The 19,105-nt window shown below is 37.2% G+C and overlaps 2 protein-coding genes across 2 annotated transcripts; one reads left to right on the top strand and one right to left on the bottom strand.

Annotated features, from left to right (window-relative positions):
* The first annotated feature begins 4 nt into the window (after nt 1-4).
* Nucleotides 5-10,297, top strand: LOC137284415 (cytochrome c oxidase assembly protein COX19-like). Its single transcript, XM_067816210.1, has 3 exons — nt 5-161; nt 598-709; nt 3,533-10,297. The coding sequence occupies exons 1-3, from the start codon at nt 83-85 to the stop codon at nt 3,603-3,605; spliced, it is 264 nt and encodes an 87-aa protein (XP_067672311.1). The 5' UTR covers nt 5-82; the 3' UTR covers nt 3,606-10,297.
* Nucleotides 10,272-18,884, bottom strand: LOC137284414 (transcription elongation factor, mitochondrial-like). Its single transcript, XM_067816208.1, has 4 exons — nt 18,754-18,884; nt 16,196-16,561; nt 15,093-15,242; nt 10,272-14,298 (listed from the first exon to the last, which is right to left on the bottom strand). Exons 1-4 carry the CDS (start codon nt 18,817-18,819, stop codon nt 13,867-13,869), a joined length of 1,014 nt encoding a protein of 337 aa, XP_067672309.1. The 5' UTR covers nt 18,820-18,884; the 3' UTR covers nt 10,272-13,866.
* Between the last annotated feature and the right edge of the window lie 221 nt (nt 18,885-19,105).

The following is a 19,105-nucleotide window of genomic DNA, read 5'->3' as shown; positions in this document are numbered from 1 at the left end:
GGGGGGCTACTCTGGACACCAAGGTCTCTGATCGAGAGTGAAATAGCAACGTCCCTTCCTTAGAGCCGGAGAGGGAACGAAGATGGCAACTCAAATGACATTTCAAAGAAGAGGCAACGCTAATCCCCCAGACAAAGGAAGTTTTCCCCTTGATCACGAAGGTATGGTGATTGCCATTGCTAAAAACTTTACGAACGAAATGTTATAACATTGAACTGTCAGAATAAGTCTACTGAGTACTCCACCATCATACTCCATGTATATTATATGGATCATTGTTTATAACATCAATCGTTGGTACCAGGCTTAGCACAACTGCTTAATTGTGAGTTGACAAGTCCGATGATAGGTATTGTGGAGATGATTGATCCTCTAACGCTTCTTTCAACAACATGAAGTAGCTGGGTAGGGGCAGAGAGATATACCGGTACATGGATTGTGGGTAGGGTTGATACTTTGATGGTTGTTGTATTGTATTAAAAATACCATACTGCAGTACTTGTCTTTCAGGTAGTGAAATAGTTTGTGCATAATAAAAAAGTCATATAGGTTCAGGTAACATGTTCAGCTTTGAATATATGTTTTTATTTTCACCAGGTGAATGCAAAGACTTCATGTTCAAGTATATGCAGTGCCTAAGAATAAACAAGCATTCAAATTCCGAATGTAGAGACGAATCAAAAGATTACCTGCAATGCCGAATGGACAGGTGAGCAAATGCCAGACATGTTGATTGTCTGTGTAGTCCTGCTCTAACGACTGCAGACTTGGAAAAATAACATATTGCTGTGTTTGATCAAATATTTGCTTGTCTGGATGTTCTTATTGGTTGCCTATTTATTGTGGTGTCAGATTAATTGAATCAATTGAAGATTGGTTACAGTGACTAAACAACCAAGCAACTGATAATGTTTTCTCATAATTGAACACAAACAATTTTTGAACATTTGTTTGCTTTAAGAACATTTTTCATGAGGTTGGCTTTGTCTGTTTACATGTCATAAGCCATCCTCGATATCTCCAGGGTATGCATTTTGAAAAGTCTCCACTATACCCTGGATGCATCAAAGGGTCGATTCGATAATTTTATTATTTCCCTTTGCTGACTCCACATTCTCACAGTAGCCAATCAGCTAAGCTGCCATTTCAGCCAACCTTGTCAGTGTCAATAAAGGTAGTGGTCACATCTGCGAAAGTTTGTTCACAGTGCCACTCATATTTTAGAGAAGTTGATGTGCCCAAAATTTAAAAAATATATATATTCAAGAACTCCTACCTCTTTCACAGAACCTCTGCAGGTATGTGTTGCCAAGTTTAATCGGTCAAATAATTTTAAAAGCGAAAGTGAGTTGTGACTGGTTTGCTCAACTTTCCAGCATGAACACCTGACTGGATAAAAAGCCAGCCAAGGGAGGTAATAAATTTATCAGGCTGAGCCGTAGACGCGTCCAGGGTATAGTGGAGATCCATCAGAATGTATACCCACCCTGGAGGTACCGAGGATGGTCATAAGCACAATAAGCTCATTTCTTCACATGATTGAACTTATATTAAAGACTCCAGGAAATGTAGGTTCCTACGAGTAACAAATCAGTCATCCCTTAAGACATGCAGTTTGTATATACATTTTGTGCAATTTGTAAAAAGAAACGCAAAAAAACTACATATTTTTCTATTTTTTTTGTGCATTAACAAACACGAACAGGAAAGTAACAGATAAATGACACAAACCCATTATCTTCGATGATTGGTTGACCCTAGTGAACTAGTCACCAATTGTGAGATTTTAACCATTTCCCAACTCTATGCGTGTATCTCATTGTAAGTTTGATAGATATTTAAATTTGTTTTTCTAAATAAATAAACCTTAAGTCAAACAAATGACACCAGCAAAATATCATTGATTGACAAATTACTGGCATCTGCAGACAAAACATTATTGGAATGTTTAGAATGAGTATTAACAAGGGTTATTGAAAATTATAATTTCATGCCAGTAGTTTGTAATGTCAGGAGGGGCGCAACAGAGATTGACCAAGGTCATCTTTTTATAGTCCAGAAAAAAAAAACAATCAAAGACTGAAAGTGTGTAGCACATTCCATTTGATAACCAAGAATTGTATGGTCTCGTAGCACATGCTCAAAAGTCTATAGCCAACCATAACTGATGGAATGATGGTGACTTCAAACAGCATCCACTAACCTCCAGTGTCTGACATACTTTCTTGCATCTCTCAGAATCTGTGCCATCCACAGTAAGGGAAGGCACCATGTGACAACGTTAACAGAGGTCCCAATAAACTATGGAGTTAAGGCAGATTGCAACATTACAAACTTTGTGGATCTTTGTGGCTCTTAACATGTCATATGCTGCCTGAAAAGGAACAAGTTATGTGTAGTGACATCTTTTTTACAGTGGATGTGACATTGCTGTGTACATGCTTACACCATTGTCAAGCAAGTGAAATGTTGCAGCTTTTGCAATAAGGAAGCTGTCCATATTACTTGTTCCTCTTCATCATACCAAACTTCTGAATGCCACTTAAAGAGGTTAACTTGCTAACTGATGCATTGCTCATTGGATTGGATTTGTATACTAAACCCATTGAAAATACACTAATATGTAACTACAGTCAAACACCAGTGTGATGAACTCTGATAAGTCAGTATCTCGGTTGTCTTGATATAATTTCTTGGTCCAATAAAATCCTCATTATTCATTATTATTTGAACACTTTTAACTCAATACGGATGTCTCGATATGATTTCATGGTCCATACAAGCAAAATTACCCCTTTAACTCAAAATTTGCACTTAATGTCAATATACACCTACTTTTCTGGAACAAGTATCCCTCTGAACTGTGACTGTCTGCAAATGTTTACGCACAGACTGTGGCATGAAGCAAAGGTAGTGTAAGCTAATTAAGGCTAATTGAGTTGTAGGTGTTGTCTAATTAGGATGTACTCCCAATTTCAGCTTAACACTCCCAATAATGGATGATAGTATCGAATCAAAACAAAGTGAGAATCTAATGTGAGACTTGTGTCATCACGTGATGATATGCCCATCATGGATGTGTCGATATTCGGATAAGTCAGTATTTTGTCCCGGTACCGTAAATATTGAGGAAATAGTGTTCGACTGTATATGAAATTGTAGGGGAACCAGAACTTTAATTTGGATTGAAAGTATAGGTGTGAAACTTTTCACTGACAGACATCTTGTGAAGACAACACCATCATGACCATTTCTTTCTTTATCACATCCCCTAAACACAATGCATTGGATGCACGGTGCAGTAGACCCATGCTTGTGCATGAGGTGTCATTCTTGATTTTGACAGTTTTCAAGGTCAATCAATCACTGTAGATCATTAATTTTGACAGTCATCTTGCATCAAGCATTTGTTAGTCTTTGTTTCTAGTCATTTTTGGTTTTGCTTTTTTTGAAAAGGAAAATCGTACACATGCAAATTTTAACTTACAAAATGAAGAGTATATAAGCTGATGAATGATAAACTTTGTTTCAGGAATCTTATGGCCAAGGAAAGCTGGGAGAAGCTGGGTTACATGACAGATTCGCCTAAAGATGCAAAGTCATGACAGATGTGAAGTGTGGATATAAACCTTATTAGATGAATCTGAATTCAGGAATGGAAAACTTAAGATGCTGGTACACAAATTCCAATATCTGGGACATATTTGTTTCCAGCAGGATGAACAGATAATAAAATTTTACCTTTGTCTGTTTGCAAGTCTTAAGACTCGGTAACAGATTTTGAGGTCCTTGTTATGTCCTTTGGTCTCAATGTACCAGCAACATATATGATGTAAATAGTTCATGAAACCTTACACTTTGTTTAGATTTAAATTTCTTTGTTCTCATTGTAACTTTGTGACTGAGAAAAACTTATGACATATTCAGTTATATTTCTTTCAAATAGAAATTTTGATTAAATTATCCCATATTTCTCCTGTGAATTTTAAGTCTGAATTATAGCTGTAATTCAAGCAGTTATAGTTTGAGCAAGGGGATAAAATGGGTAAATTGAGTAATGACCTTTTGGGGCTTTTTTTCAGGTTCTTTAACTTGGTGAAATTCAGTGTTTACCATATCTGTTCATATCTTTTCAGGGGTTCAAAAATCCCAACGTCCTAAACCTGGGACAAGTCAGTTTTCATTTGGGGCAGTCAAATAATATCTTACTTGTCCATGGACTACTAGATAATATGCATTTATGGTTTCAAACTGCAAATGATCTAGGATTTCATTTCCTATCTGCTCATAATGAAGCTATTAAAGTTCGCAATAATAATAAAGTAGAACTAGTAGAGAGTGAACTTATCAGTCTTCAATAAATAGTGCAGTAAACATTAACATCACACATTTTGTCCTAAAATCAGGGCAGGTGAAAAATTATTCAGGACAAATGACTTTCTTGAAGTCACTTGCCCTGTGACAGTCTCAGCCACCACTGAAACATTGATACTCCTTGAGAATATTCTTTTTAATGACATTAAACTGAAGAATGCCTTCTTTGAAAACAAATACAGGCCACCACAATCTGACTTTGAACTGCAGGAAAATCTCCTACATATTGAATCACAGGCAAACTGTAATACAAATACGGTTACACAACAGAGAGAAAAATGATCTGTCTTCCTGTATGTGAGCAAAGCGATAAAGGTTGGAAAATACTTCCCTTGCTTCCATTCGAAAAATACTTTCAATGTCAAAAATAAATAATGCCACCATCAAAGTAGAGCCCTCATTCTCATTTGATAAATACTCACATACAATAAACTTCATTCAACATTTCAAGCTCCACTCGTGGTATATCAGTTGATTGCTGTATTCTGTTACTCGATGGCATGCTTGCCAAATTGATTTGTCCTTGGGTCTGCTGCAGCATGAGATGTTTGTCAGGTGTTAGGTTGTCATCAGTTATTGACATAGGAATTTGCTTCAGAGTCCATAGGTTAACATACATTGTAATGCACTTCATCCACTGCACAACAGTCTCTCTTATATAAACTCAAGTCTTGACAACATGACCCTAGTTATGATGTTTTCTCTAACTGTAACCTAATGGTGTCATGGAACTTGGTTTCAGTGAAAACATGGATCATGTGCATAACATGCTTCTCATTTCCCATGTGAACGCAAAATAAATAATCAGTCTGAAAATCTAACTTGCTATCCACTAAACGAAGTCCTTATTTCTGACATGTTACTTTAGTGTCGTCTGCTGACTTCCTCCTCGAGGCTGCTATGTCGTATAGGCTGAGATAGATGCATCTACATTCTAGATGAATGGCCTGTCCTTCAGTTTCCATGTCAGTCCCACGACTTCTGCTTGCCTTGTTGATACTTTCACTTCCCTTCTGACGAAGTTCAACCATAGACACTCCATTGTCGATATTCTTGTTGCAGAGAACACAGCAGTCCATTTCTTTTTTTCCAGAAATCAAAAATATAATACAGATTTACAGTTAGTTTCCTTTTTAACAAATTTTGGAAATATTTTGATGTATATGAAAGTATTTTAAGTACATAAGCATACATATAAGTATTTTATGCACCCAAAATAACTTTAAAATGAAATAAGGAAATAACTGTTCGTCTGTTGCACAATTAAATACACAACCATTTGTATTTACCTACAAAATCGAATTTTTAAATTATGGAGGAAATACATCTCCATAGATTAAGAATTCACAGAGAACTCCTTTTCACAGAAATACATCATTTATTGAGTTGAGAAATGTTAGAAATTAGATTAAATTCACGTTTAAGTATGTATCTTAGACTTAAAATATCTAAAATTTTAAATTTCATTTTCACTGAATATAGAAGATACATTTACCTTCATGTTCTTAATTTCCCCTCTTATTATGTAATATTTTAAGCCTAGGAATGTCCCTCATCCTGATGCAAAAGAATCCAAGTTCTAATTAGAATGGATCATGATTGCCACCTGTAGTGTATGGCGATGTCAGCGTGTTGCAAGTGTAGATGATGGAAAGCTGGCAGACTCAGAATGAAAGTATGCAACTGCATGCAAACACTGAATGTTTGAGCTGAGATATACATCATATCTCTGGATGAAAACTATTTAAAGTCAATGTCTGACAAACTTGCCTTGTTCTCAGTTTGGCTATTAATTCCACATTCATTAACCAGTATATTTTGAAGCAGTCTTTTTGTTGTCAATCCTTGACTGTTAACACTCTTCCTTGTCAGGGCTTCGTTAAGTCTCCATCTGATTCTTGTTATGCATGTACCAGGTATACTTTGGCATGAGCTATGTCAGTCACTTCATCATTTTTGTAGTTAACATGTTCTTCTGGTGTATCTATAATCTGAGTGGCTTTCTTGATGGAACTCTTGCCGAATCTCCAATCTTGTATGTTGGGTAAAACCTGGTGCTTTGTGATCTTCAGAATTCAAGAAAATGGTTAACTTCTGACGATTCTTTCCAATGGTCTGTCTTTGATAGTATTTGCTTTCTTTAAGTTAAGAGAGTTTTTCTGTCTTGGTGTAATATGGACAGAGAACCAAATCTTCTCTGGTATCTTTTTTCAAAAATTGTGGAAATCCTCCCAGTTTTACTATAATTCTTTCATTTCCTATCTCATCGATTGGTTTGTCATCATTGCTGTCACCTGCCTCATCAGTCTTAGTAAACATAGGCTCAGTATCTTCCGTTACACTGCTATACTGTATAAGCAATGCAACAAATGATTCTGAGTCTTATACTGAACTGTCCCTCTTTTCATCACTGTCATGTCCACTGGAGTCCATATAAGCGTGATAGGTCATCTTGAAGTGCTGCACTCTCTTGGGCTTAACATTCGTATACGTCTGCCTCGTATTGTTTCCCAGTTTTAGTCCTGTCATACTTCACAATCTGCAAACTGTCTTCACTGACACTGGCTTTCAGCAACTCCCTACTGACCAGACAAGAAGTAATTTTCACAACTGACTATCGCAGAACTAACTGTCAGTCTTTGGGCACCGTGCACTCTGTGAGGGATTTATCATCCATCCTGTAGGTATGGTATTACCATCTTCTTTGGCCACACTGGCCTCTTTAAAAACATTCTGTGGAATGTCAGAATCATCAAGTAGCTGATAAGCTGCAAACTGTTCTTGGAGTTTTTCCACTTTACTTGCTGACTGGTATTGCAAAACGAATTTGATCACAAAAATAAAATACATCTTAAAATGTCCCTTTTGTGACAAACACAATTTGGTGGTGCAAGTTTATTGTCGTGAACTGCCATAAACCATTACACCAGTAGGGATGTTGTAATTGATCTGTTATATCTCCCTTTCTTTTGATAAAAGTACTATAACTTCTTTAGTACTTTAAAATTAAATGAAAGTCTTTTTCCTTTCTCATAGATTGGCAGAATCTGGAAAAAATGAAAGCAAGACTCCCCACATTTTTGGTGGAACTACAATTCTTATGCCTTTGTAGATCACTCCGTCAAGTACACTGAGCTCATCACGGCTGGTCTACTACTGACAAATACAAAAAGGAGTCTTTGTTTAGTATCAAGCCAACTTTTCTGTATCGTTAACTGTAGCTCGTTCAGCTCATTCTCAGTACACTGGTTAAACACCTTGTATTTTAAAGTTGTGACAGCAGTGAAGTCAGTCATGTTGACAAGGACTGGTTTGATATCTTGTTCTGTGTCCTTAAGGTTCTTTTGTATGATCACATTTCCAGTTGGAATTTCCTTTCCTGATTTGTAGGTCACTACTAAGATATAGGAATGTGGCATGGTATGAAGTTTCGTAGGTGCAAATAGCAGAGGTTTCTTGCAAATCGTCTGTAGAGGTTTGTGGTCTGACTCCACAATATTTGACCTCCCAAAGATGTGATTTCTTGTAACAGTGTACTATAGCCAGCTTCTCTTTCTCAATCTGGGCATAATTTTTTCAGTAGTTGTCAGTCCTTGATGTGTATGCCACAGGTTGTCTTGTCTTAAAACAGGATACCTCCTAAAGCAAAACTGCTTGCATTACACTGGATTGTCAGTGGCTTGTCCCCCATCGTAATTTATCAGTACAGGAGCACTGCTGCAAAGCTCCTTTAACTTCTTGAAGCCAGTCTTGGCTTTTTGGCTCCAGAAAAATTCTACATCATTCCTTAAGATGGCACTCAGTGGTTCATCCACTTCACTCTTGTCTGGTATGAACCTGCCTAAGTATTGTACGAATCCTTGGCATACATTGCCTTGCTTTCAGGTGTTGACATATCTTGCAAAGCTCTGCAGGAGCAGTGTCAGCAGCAGCTTTCCAAGTGAATGTTCAATAGATTTCCCTACCTTTGTCACCTACATGTCATAGGATAGGTCACCATTTCTATTTCAGATTTTGATGTGAACAGTCTAAAAAATTAAACTCACCGTGCTGTTTGAACCGTTTCTACTCCTTGACTAGGTCGGCAACTTGCCAGTTCATGCTCAGATTATTGCTTGTGGCCATTTTTCTGAATTTTCACATCTTGTGATTCACTTTTGAAAGTGTTTCACTAACTAATTTCATGTCCCACTATTATGACGCCATGTGACGAACACAAGGTGGTTCTGTCCGTGAGTTTAATGTTAACAGCAGAAACTCACAAATTTCATCACCCAAGGGCAGTTTCTTCATGGCCTCAGTGGCTGAAGTTTCAGAAACTTCTGTGGTGTTGAGAAATATTTCCTTTTTCTTCCAGATTTGCCACTTGAGAGAAGCTCTGATAAAAATATCATCAGTCAGTTGATTCACTTCTCTGAAGTCAGCATCACTGACCTGTGGCAAACCAGCTCTAATAGCATCACAGTGACAAAAATTTCCATATCGTTTCTTCCTGAAAGAAAGCATTTCTGTGTACGGGGCAAAAGATGCATGGATATTCTTTGGAGAAACTGACTCGTGTGATCAAAGGGAGAACAGACTGGAGAAACTCTAGATTTCAGTCTTCAAACTGTGCCAAGACGGCTAGTGTACTCCGGTACTATGGTACATGTAAAATCACTAGCCGATTTTCTAGCCAATTGGCTGATTTTCTTGTTGATTCTCTAAATGAACAACATAATTAACTTTGGAAAGACAACAGGACACCAATACAGCTTGATTTACAAATTTGCTTGTCTGACTTGTCTGCTTGTGGGACAATTGGTCATATTTCCACCCTGTTTACTTCCTACCTCTTGAATCTTGGTTGGCTTTCCTGGTTTGATTCGAAATAGCTTTTACTCACCATCAAACACAGCAAGGTTCCTGTTGACATCCTTCTCCAAACTTAACCACCTGATGTTCACATGTTGACAATATCCGTTGATTTCACATCACAAAACTGACAGAGGTCGTACAAGACAGATTTTCTCTTGGTAGATTTGACAAACCATTTGTACATGTCCACACAAGTCTTCAACATTCACCTCACTTTGAAAAGAATCAGAAGCCTCACATAGTTCAATCAGGCCCTGATTTCTTGAAACAAACTTCAGTTTTTACTCAATCAAATCAATATCAAACTGAGTTTCACAATTTGAAACAGCAGAATTTTTAACTCATCTGCATTTTGGACATACAAAACCCAAACAAATTAGTAATTTTTTCATGAAACTCAAATTGTTTCCTACACAGTTTTGTGCCGATTTCAGTTCACTCTGAGAAATGCCTTTTCTCAATTTTGAGTAAAATCTCAGACTTAAGTTTGTTTCGAGACATCGGGGCCTGGTCTTCCACCTGAGCTTGTAATCGAAGCAACAGGTTTGTCTCTCCTGAATCTTTTGACTAAGATGAATTTCATCATGCATTTCATTCAGTTAGTAAAAGTTTTCAACTCCACCTCAAAATTTCAACCCATACTGTGTAATTGGAGGGGGTTGCCCTCACCATATTGAATAGGTCTTTTTTCAAGACTTTAGTTCAGATTATGTGTATTTTCAGTTGAGGTGTTTTTATGCCACTTGCTTTAAGCAATGGACCAGCAATATCACGGCTGGGGACACCAGACATGAGCTTCGCACATCGTTCACGAATCCATGCCTTCGGTGTGGTGAGCAAATGCTTTAACCATTAGGCTTCCCACAACCCCTATCTTCATTTGAACAACCATCACTCAACTCTTTTATGGTGGATATTAGGACTCTTTCTGTCTCTCAACTTCCTCACATGTATACAGGAAAACTAGTCATTATACTCTCTGTTGTGCATCCCTGTGATTGAATGAAGTTCTGTGAAGGAAATGAAATAACACTTATGTCTATCAAGTCAACAGTCATTTATTTTAAAGGCTGGCATTGTGATATCTATGAACACATGCTAAAATTCAGCCATCCCTATTTACAGCAATGTCTTCCTGTTTAAGGTGTATTAGTTCAAGGCATCAAATATTTAAGCACTTTAGCTTAATGTGAGTGAGCAAGTTTGGTTTTAAACCGCACTGAGCAATATTCCAGATATATGGTGGAAGTCGGTAAATAATCGGGTCAGGGCCAGACAATCCAGTGATCAACAGCATTAGTTTGGGATGCTATGATGTGTCAGTTAAATGCTAGTCAGCAAGAATGACCACCCAATCTCATTAATTGGCTCTTTTGACAACCATGAGTTAATGAAAATCAATTCACATCTTAGCTTAATATGAAAATACAACAGCAATTTATCACTTCATCCTGTTGGCGTGACCTTCTGTACCAGTGTGATGTGATGTGATGTGATATTCAGTGTTATGTATGGATGATACATGAAAGATCACAGCTTGAAACAGATGTGATCTGAAAAGTGTGAAATGAAAAAACTTGATACATGTGATATTTTAGTTTGATTTGATGTGACCCACAGCAAACAATATGTATTCAGCATCAATAGAAATATTCTTGATGTTTTTTAGAACATTTGTGAATGGTTAGACCCATACGGCGCCACTATATTGTTGGGAGAGCTACAGATGAATGATGTGCAGAGTCACTATTCACCATGTTTATATAAAATGTAAGGTGTATTTTTCTATATGAATATTAAAATACGTCAGAACTATAATGTATTCATAATGCATCAGACTTCACACGCTGGTTTGTAGTTTGTGACCACAGCAAGGGTGTGATTAATCATGAACTACACATACAGAATACAGACGTATATTTTCAAAATATCAACCGTAGTCAAAGACATGGTAAAATATATACTCATGGAAAATGGATTGGCCCACAGTGCCAGCTATAAAATAAAGTTGTAAGCCCGCCATGTAACTAGCAAGCTGCGGGCCGCCGGGCAGATGCCATTTCATACACTGGTAACAGAATGTGGTTTGCTTGTTACATGACAAAAGTTGAGAAGTCTGAACTATGGGATCTCCATCCCACAGACAGTAAACAGGAATAGTACCAAATGCTGATGGTGCAAGCTAACTGAATGAATTGGATGGTCATATGATCTGGCTTGTGACCTCCAGTAAAACCTGCATATTTTTATTTACAGACTTCCAGGATTTAGTTTTCTTTAGTCATTTAAAATGGACTGTCCCGTATTCGTTTGTACACTGACAGTCTGCGTAAAGATGGCTCCTCACATAAGGATTTCCCCCATTGGAGATGAACCTACAGTGTTCTAAAATTAAAGGTAATATAATGGAATTACCATGACATTTTTATGAACAATTTCAGTTAAACTCTTTCGTGGGTTATATGTCAATACCACATGCAGCATCATGTTCAAATGTCAAGTGGTAACACCCCAAATGGTAAAACAGCCATTACCTAACAAACACCAGGTTCAGCATTAACAAACAACATTTTGTTTATATACTGCATTATCACCCATCATTAACTGATAAATGAAAAAAACAAGTATAGAATAATTTCAACAACCTCACTAAGTCATGTTAAAATAAGTAAAATAATTACCTATGTTCACAGACTAGTGTACCAAGTGCACTGTCTTGGCACTGTCAAGTGTAAGCTTTGGGCCCATGTCTCTTCTTCACCGGCATGGCAGCAGTAATATTGCTGTCTGCTAGACAACATTCAGTCACTTAACATGACCTGTTCTTTTTTACTCATCTGTTTGCAAAATGTGTCCAAAATCCAGATGTTTGTGTTTTTTAACAAGACCTTTGCAATGAAGAATCAAATGCAGTGTTCATTCTAGCATTTCTAAAAAGTGGGCCCATGGCAAACCAGCCATCCGGTATAGGGGTCATTTCAGAAAATACTGTATTTCATGTCAAATTTTTTAGCCAAACACTACTAGTTACTAGTGTAACTTCACTCCCTTTTTAAAACTTTAAATGCAGGTGAGGTCAACAGCAGAAACCAAAGACGTACTTGAGTTTTGCTCGAGTTGCAAAGTTAAAACGAACTCCAGATGCATTTCAGATTTACATACACGAATGTGCCGACACAGTCTGTCTGTACCATGTGTGCCATGCTAAATGTAAGTATGCAAATTGCGCAAGGGCACATCCTACAATGAACACCGCAAATTTATGACTCTTTATTTACTTTCAGATATACATATGCATACTCCTTGAAACAATAAATAGTAGATGCATTGACACTAATTAGACTGTCATGTAATACTTAATAATCTCTTGCATACCTGATAAGAATTCATGCTACAAAAGGAACTTTCAGCAAATTATATAGAAATTAATGCTCCCTCAAGTGAAGAAATGATTTCTCCCTTGTGTGAAACAGGCGGAGAGATAAACCAAACAAGCCATCAAGTATCTGAGTTCAGAGTTCATGTTGCAAAAAGCTATGAAGACAGATTTCTAGAGGTGAGAAGGATATGGACTGAAGTTTTATTAAATAATTTGCTCTGGGTCTGTAGGAGAGACCAGAGATGCACACATAAACCAAGATGCACAACAAAATAACAAATATGGCACCAATTTTAAAGTTTGACACTACAAGTGAAATAAACAATCCAAATGTTGTGACCAGTGTGCGAAATATTTTCCAGATTTTGCTTGTCAATCGGGCTAGCTAGATATTGATATATATATATATATAGATATAGACTTGCCCACAAAATAATTCACTAGTCCGTAATTTAAATGTAGAAATTAAGCACAAACTAGATCAGAATTAGTAAGGTATTGTCAGCATGACAGGTTTCATCACTAAACTGCTAATGTGATGAACATATATCAGGCCATAATTTTGCAGGATTTAAAAGTGTATTCTAACTTCTCGTCTCACGTCGGAGAGAGTGATATATTTACAAAATGACCCCATGAATATTCCCTAGCCAATCAAGCCAGTGACTGGAGATTTACTGGCCCAACTGGAATTTGCCTAGCCACAGGCTAGTGAGCCACTTGCTATTTTGCACACTGGTTGTGACCTTATGATGGAAAGGTAGTAATTAGCAGGGATTCTTGGCTGTAACATTACAAGGTAACTTGTCAGCAGTGAATTCCAGGTTTTCAAAAAACAAACAAAAAGGATTCACTCAATAACAGCTTGACACATAAAATGTCCAACAGTCAGGGAGGGTGACCAAACCCTGCACATCCTTCCTCCCTTCATCAGAGGATACGTGAAGATCCGACTTAGAACTGATCCTCAGTATCCTATGTCGAATGAGGCAACTAACGGGTGATCAGGACTTGGTTGACACGTCGTATCCCAATTGTGTAGATCACTACTCATGCTGTTGATCACTGGATTGTCGGGTCCAGCCTTCATTATTTACAGACTGTTGTAATTTAGTTGGAATAATGCTGAGTTTGGCGAAATACCAAACTCACCCACTCAGTGATAGTCTTTACACAATCATCTTTTATACAGGTGTTCAAATAATTCAAATAAAATCCTACACACATACACCAGTAAACATGGTAACGATTTGACCTCACAATGGCAGTGTATGACTCCTCAGTACTATCAGTTTATAGAAAGCCACCCCAAGCAGCAATGAGTTGGCATATTTCTCCTTCTGTACATTGTTCAGATTCCTAAATGTGTCCCAGCGAGCAGACGGGATGTTAACATCACTGGCAACATCCGACTCCATCCTCTGGATGTCCTGCAGTACATGCTGACCGCTCACCCTCTCTCCACCCACCGACAGACCAAAAAACTGGCTGACCAGGGTCGGAGCCACCATGTATATCTTGTGATCCACACTTGATTCAAAGTCTTTGTTTAACAGAGTGAAAAGCATAGCATCTAAAATCTTCATGTTGAAAAGGAACGGCACCATTCGAGGATTGATGTTACGGAAAACTTTTCTTTCCATCACATATATGTCTGCTTCTGGAAGTTTGTCTTTTACCAAGTGCAACTGAAAAAGAATCAGTCATATGAATTAGTTTACTCTTTATGTCTTGTTTCACAAATCGGATGACTTCAGTTTTCATTATTGTGTAAGATATTAGAAACATAAGAAGAGACTCTGCTATAGAGCCAAAACCTGAAAGAGAAATTTCTTAAACTCACTCAAAAGGATGACTTTGAAATGTGTTTGTATTTCTTGTCTGAGCACTAACCTGTTCTTTGTTCCAAAAGAAACAAAAGAATGCCAGTACAGACTGGCCAATGTAATGAATAAAATGTTTGAACTACATTTAATAACTGAAAAATTGAAACATTAGTTATCATTAGAGCAAATTCCCACTAACAGTGAGTGGGTATAGTTTTTACGCCACACTTAATATTTGAGCTATATAACAGCAGTTTGTAAAAAATCCAGTCTGGAGCAGACAATTCAGTGATCAACAGCATGAGCAATGCAACCTACGTAACTGTGATACAATAACGAGTTAACCAAGTCAAGGAGCCTCACCTTCCGATCCTGTTACTAGCCTCTTACATCAAGCATGGGTTACTGCAGATCAATTCTAAACCAGACTTCCATGGGTCTCCCACATATAACTTTAGATGCCTTATATCCTGGAGGTTAACCCTATTCATACGAATATCCCCCTTAACCTTGTAACCTCAGTCTCTATCAAGGCTCCACATACAACCAAAGGTATTTGTCCAGACTGAGAACTTTTAACTTTTGATTGTGTTGCGTTTTTATTTTCATGTACAATTTTAAATCGCCATGGTAACAGAAATTATCTGAATTCTCACCTTCTCAAGGAATTGATAAAGATCAAGTTTCTGATTTATTCTATCAAAGAGGCTGATGTGATCCCAGCCTTCCACAAGCAAGGTGCGATCTATCTTGGTCCAGGTGATGCCATCAAGTTGAGGATCCAGCGTCACCAGAGTTCTCACACTCTACAATCACAGTACCTTAGCTATAGTCAAGGGGATCATGCATGAACATGTACTCACAGTACTCAAAAGGCTCTAACCATAAACCTCCTTTCTTATTTATCTTAAAATACAGCAATAATTTCAATATTACCCTGGTACTGGCTTTGTCTTGTTCACAAATGAAAATATACTAAACTTCACTATCGGGTGAGTGAGAAGGTTAATGTTGAGAAAAGACTAAAGAGATGCAGATTTTAATGTTTATGAACAAAATCAGGATGAACCAAGATTTGAACCCTTGAAGATTTCAGTGTGCCCAAGGGAGACAAATTTGAACATCAGACGGTTGTGATTCAGGTGACCAACCCATCTGTGAATAGTTGTATATAGACCTGTCATGTATTGAAACAACCAACTAACTTACTTACCCTATTTTGTTATGGCATACGTCAGAAAATGAGAAAAAGATCCTAATTTGGAGGTACCTAACATACACAAGCATCATTTAACAGCATTTCCTGAGCTGACTGTCTATGAACAATGCAAACATGTTTCCTTGAAAATGCTTTTTGTTGCATTGGGTTTTTTTTATATACTTAAATCATGCTTCTCTTATTTTCAACTCCCAAACTCAAGATCTATTGCATAGTGAACATGTGAACTGTCTTACACAGCATCAGACCAATGGAACGATCTGCCAGAAAATCTGAATCATGTTACAATTTCTCACGTTTTAAAACTCTACTCAAAAGCTACTTCCTCCAGGAAGCTTACTCTAAAACTCTTTCCTATCTATTTAAATGCACTTTCAGCATGACAATGACCATGGATATAGCAGTATAGAAACTGACTTTTCTCTTATTGACTTGTCAATCCATTTGATAATCCCAAGGAAGTAATTCTTTGTCATTGTCAATTTTGCAAACACATAACACAAACCTGGCAGGTGTTTTCTGATATGTTATAACACAAACCTGGCAGGTGTTTTCTGATATGTTTGGCTCAGCCCTTATTCGATCGAAATCTGCCTTAGATGCCTTATCTCGAAGAGTTTCATAATCCAATGTACGGAGTACATTGCAAATCTTCTGGATTCCTAAAATGCCAACTCCAGGTACAAGTAAAATATCAGACAATGTCTGGAAGTTGCCATTGTCTTTCCTGTGCCTCACAATGGAGGAGGCTTTGTGATAGTTCAGCTGCCTTGTGTGCTGCAACTCGTATTCATTACATCGGTTGAATGTGTCCAGGATCTTCTCTTTCTCAGCATCTGTGTACAGAGAATCCAGAATACTCGCTTCTTTGCGGAATGTCTTCTGAGCTAAACATCTACGGACAACCTGGAACAAGTGTCATCAGAAATGAGATGGTGAATCAGCCCTGTTAAAAGCTAAATATCACAATCTGCAAATAATGTTTGGGCATGTAAACCAATTGTTGATAGTGTAAGCATCAACTTCCTGTGGTTTGGAGGATGCACAATTGTAAACCAAAAGTCCTTGTGTTCTTTAATGTGATTGGTTGATAAACATGATCAAATAGTATTCAGTTCCCAGAAATTGCAAGGTTAATTGCTGCATATTGACAAACACAACACTATAACGTTGCATTGTCGGCAGTGGTGGCGTCATTCAAATCATATTGAGGTGTCCGAATGACGTCAAGTGAGCAGTTCCAGATGCCACTATGGGAACCAACTGAAATGACCAGCTGATGGCACTGCTTTACCCATCCTTGATGTAAATGACTGCACACAGGGAGTTATGGTTTACTCTTGTGCTTACAATGTCAATAAACATCATGTGCTGGTCAATTTCCAGGTCTTATTGAGTTTTTGAAGCATTTTGAAGTATTTCATTGTTTTCGATCACAAGTTTCTTTTAGTTTATCACTGAAATAGTGTACAATTAGATAATGTGTAAAAACAAGTTTCTTCCTAAATCTAAAATTGAGTTGGACAAGAGACAGAGGTTTTTAATCTATATACATTTTAGATAAGTAAGTATTTGTCAAACAGGGAAACATGAGGCATTTGAAATTTGTGAAAAAGGAACTTCACCATAAGAAAAAATAATTATCAAGAAACAGGATTAAACATAAAAAAAACCCAATTAACATACTGTGAAAAAGTACTCAGAACTCATACTAGACAAACAAAATATTACGTCTTTGGAGGGCATTTAGAAGTGAAATGCATAAGAATGAAGATTTTATGGATATCAACTTCTTTATATGAGAACACAACGTTTTGGAGTTGATGCTCCTTCATCACCTGATGAAGGAGTAAGCATTAACTCCGAAACGTTGTGTTCTCATATAAAGAAGTTGATATCCATAAAATCTTCATTTTTAAACAAAATATTATTTATTATTCATACTTACCTTATCATAGCCCAACAAAATTAAAACGTGTCTGATATATTCGAGATTTTACTCCAAATCCCCCAAACAGCTGTGAATTAAACAATGTCTTATTGACAACCATTGACAAATCATACACTAAGGTGTCATATCCTGAGCAAATATATATTTTATGCTTAAATTTCATTAATAAATTACTAAATCTACTTCTAACTCAAATTAGCAGCATGCTATGCACACTTGCAGACAACTGTAGACAGAAGTCAAGTTAAAAAATTTGTATCTCCCCCGTTGAAGAATTTGATCTTAGTTAAGATCAGAATCTTTACTCCATGTCCCGTTAAGAGCGGCTTTGTGCAAGTGGATTAGGGCAATTGTACGATGATTGTAAAGTTAATTGTTGGGGCCTAAGATTGATTGTAAATGATTGCTCTGTGCAAATGGTCCCTGGTCAAGTGAGTGAATAATAGATTGTGGTTTTAAGCAGCTTACTGCAACATCCTAGCAATTCAACAATAGGACACCAGGAATATGCTTCTTGTGTTATGCACAGATGCAATTTTTGATATGACAATCAAGCACTCTAACTAGTAGGCTTCCCTACCATCCAGTCATGTATGAAGCACCTTGAGAGCATTGTAACAAAATGAATAACAAGGGTCTAAGATGAAACAAAATATTACAGTTTCCATAATCTGCCATGGTTATACGAATTACAAAATGCATCATATTTCTGTTTAACACAAAATGACAGCATGAGTAAGTAGTTGTAAAGGACAAGTAAATGCACTATAATCATGGTAATGTTAATATTTTTACAACGTTTTGATCATTACAACACTGGCTGGCGTATGGAAACATAACATGTATTGTCCAACGTCATGTACGTATCATGTTCTATGACAACACCTTTTAATAAGTATCATATTATGGCAATATTTTCACTGTTAGGTATATTTCAGTTCTCTGTGAAGCGACTCTCTGTGTTACCTACAGTGTGGCCTTCAAACATCAAGACTATTTATCATGATCACGAAGATATACAGTAACCTACAGATGGGTAGGGTTGCTGTATCTTGAACTAGTTGAATTTGTGAAGCAGGCTGCAAGAACGTTCAGAACACCAAACTGTCATTCACAACCATACTATGGTCATTCTACCTCCACTCACGTTTGATACGAACAGACTTTTCCTTCCCACAACCGGTAACCGAAACATCGAACACAAACACTGCATTACTGCACAAAACTTGACATTCGCTTAGAAACATGTGATGTCTATTTACGGAAATGAACTCAAATAGCCCTCTTTTACAGAAGAGTGAAACTAATTATCTCCCTTTGGTTTTCATACCGCCAAGGGAATTTATGCATATATTGATCATGTCTTAGAGTCGAAGCAGATAAATGGTGTTTCAATAGTTTCATTTAACGCTTCGACTCTGATTCGAATGGAAAAATTGTCCCCTTTTCCCCATAACCAGTGTGCGAAATAGTTTCCAAATTTTGCTAGTCAGTCGAGC

Source organism: Haliotis asinina, chromosome 5 (assembly GCF_037392515.1).
Source record: "Haliotis asinina isolate JCU_RB_2024 chromosome 5, JCU_Hal_asi_v2, whole genome shotgun sequence".
NCBI lineage: Eukaryota > Metazoa > Mollusca > Gastropoda > Lepetellida > Haliotidae > Haliotis > Haliotis asinina.
The sequence above is the reverse complement of the archived record's forward strand: the minus strand, read 5'-3'. Positions and strand labels throughout refer to the sequence as shown.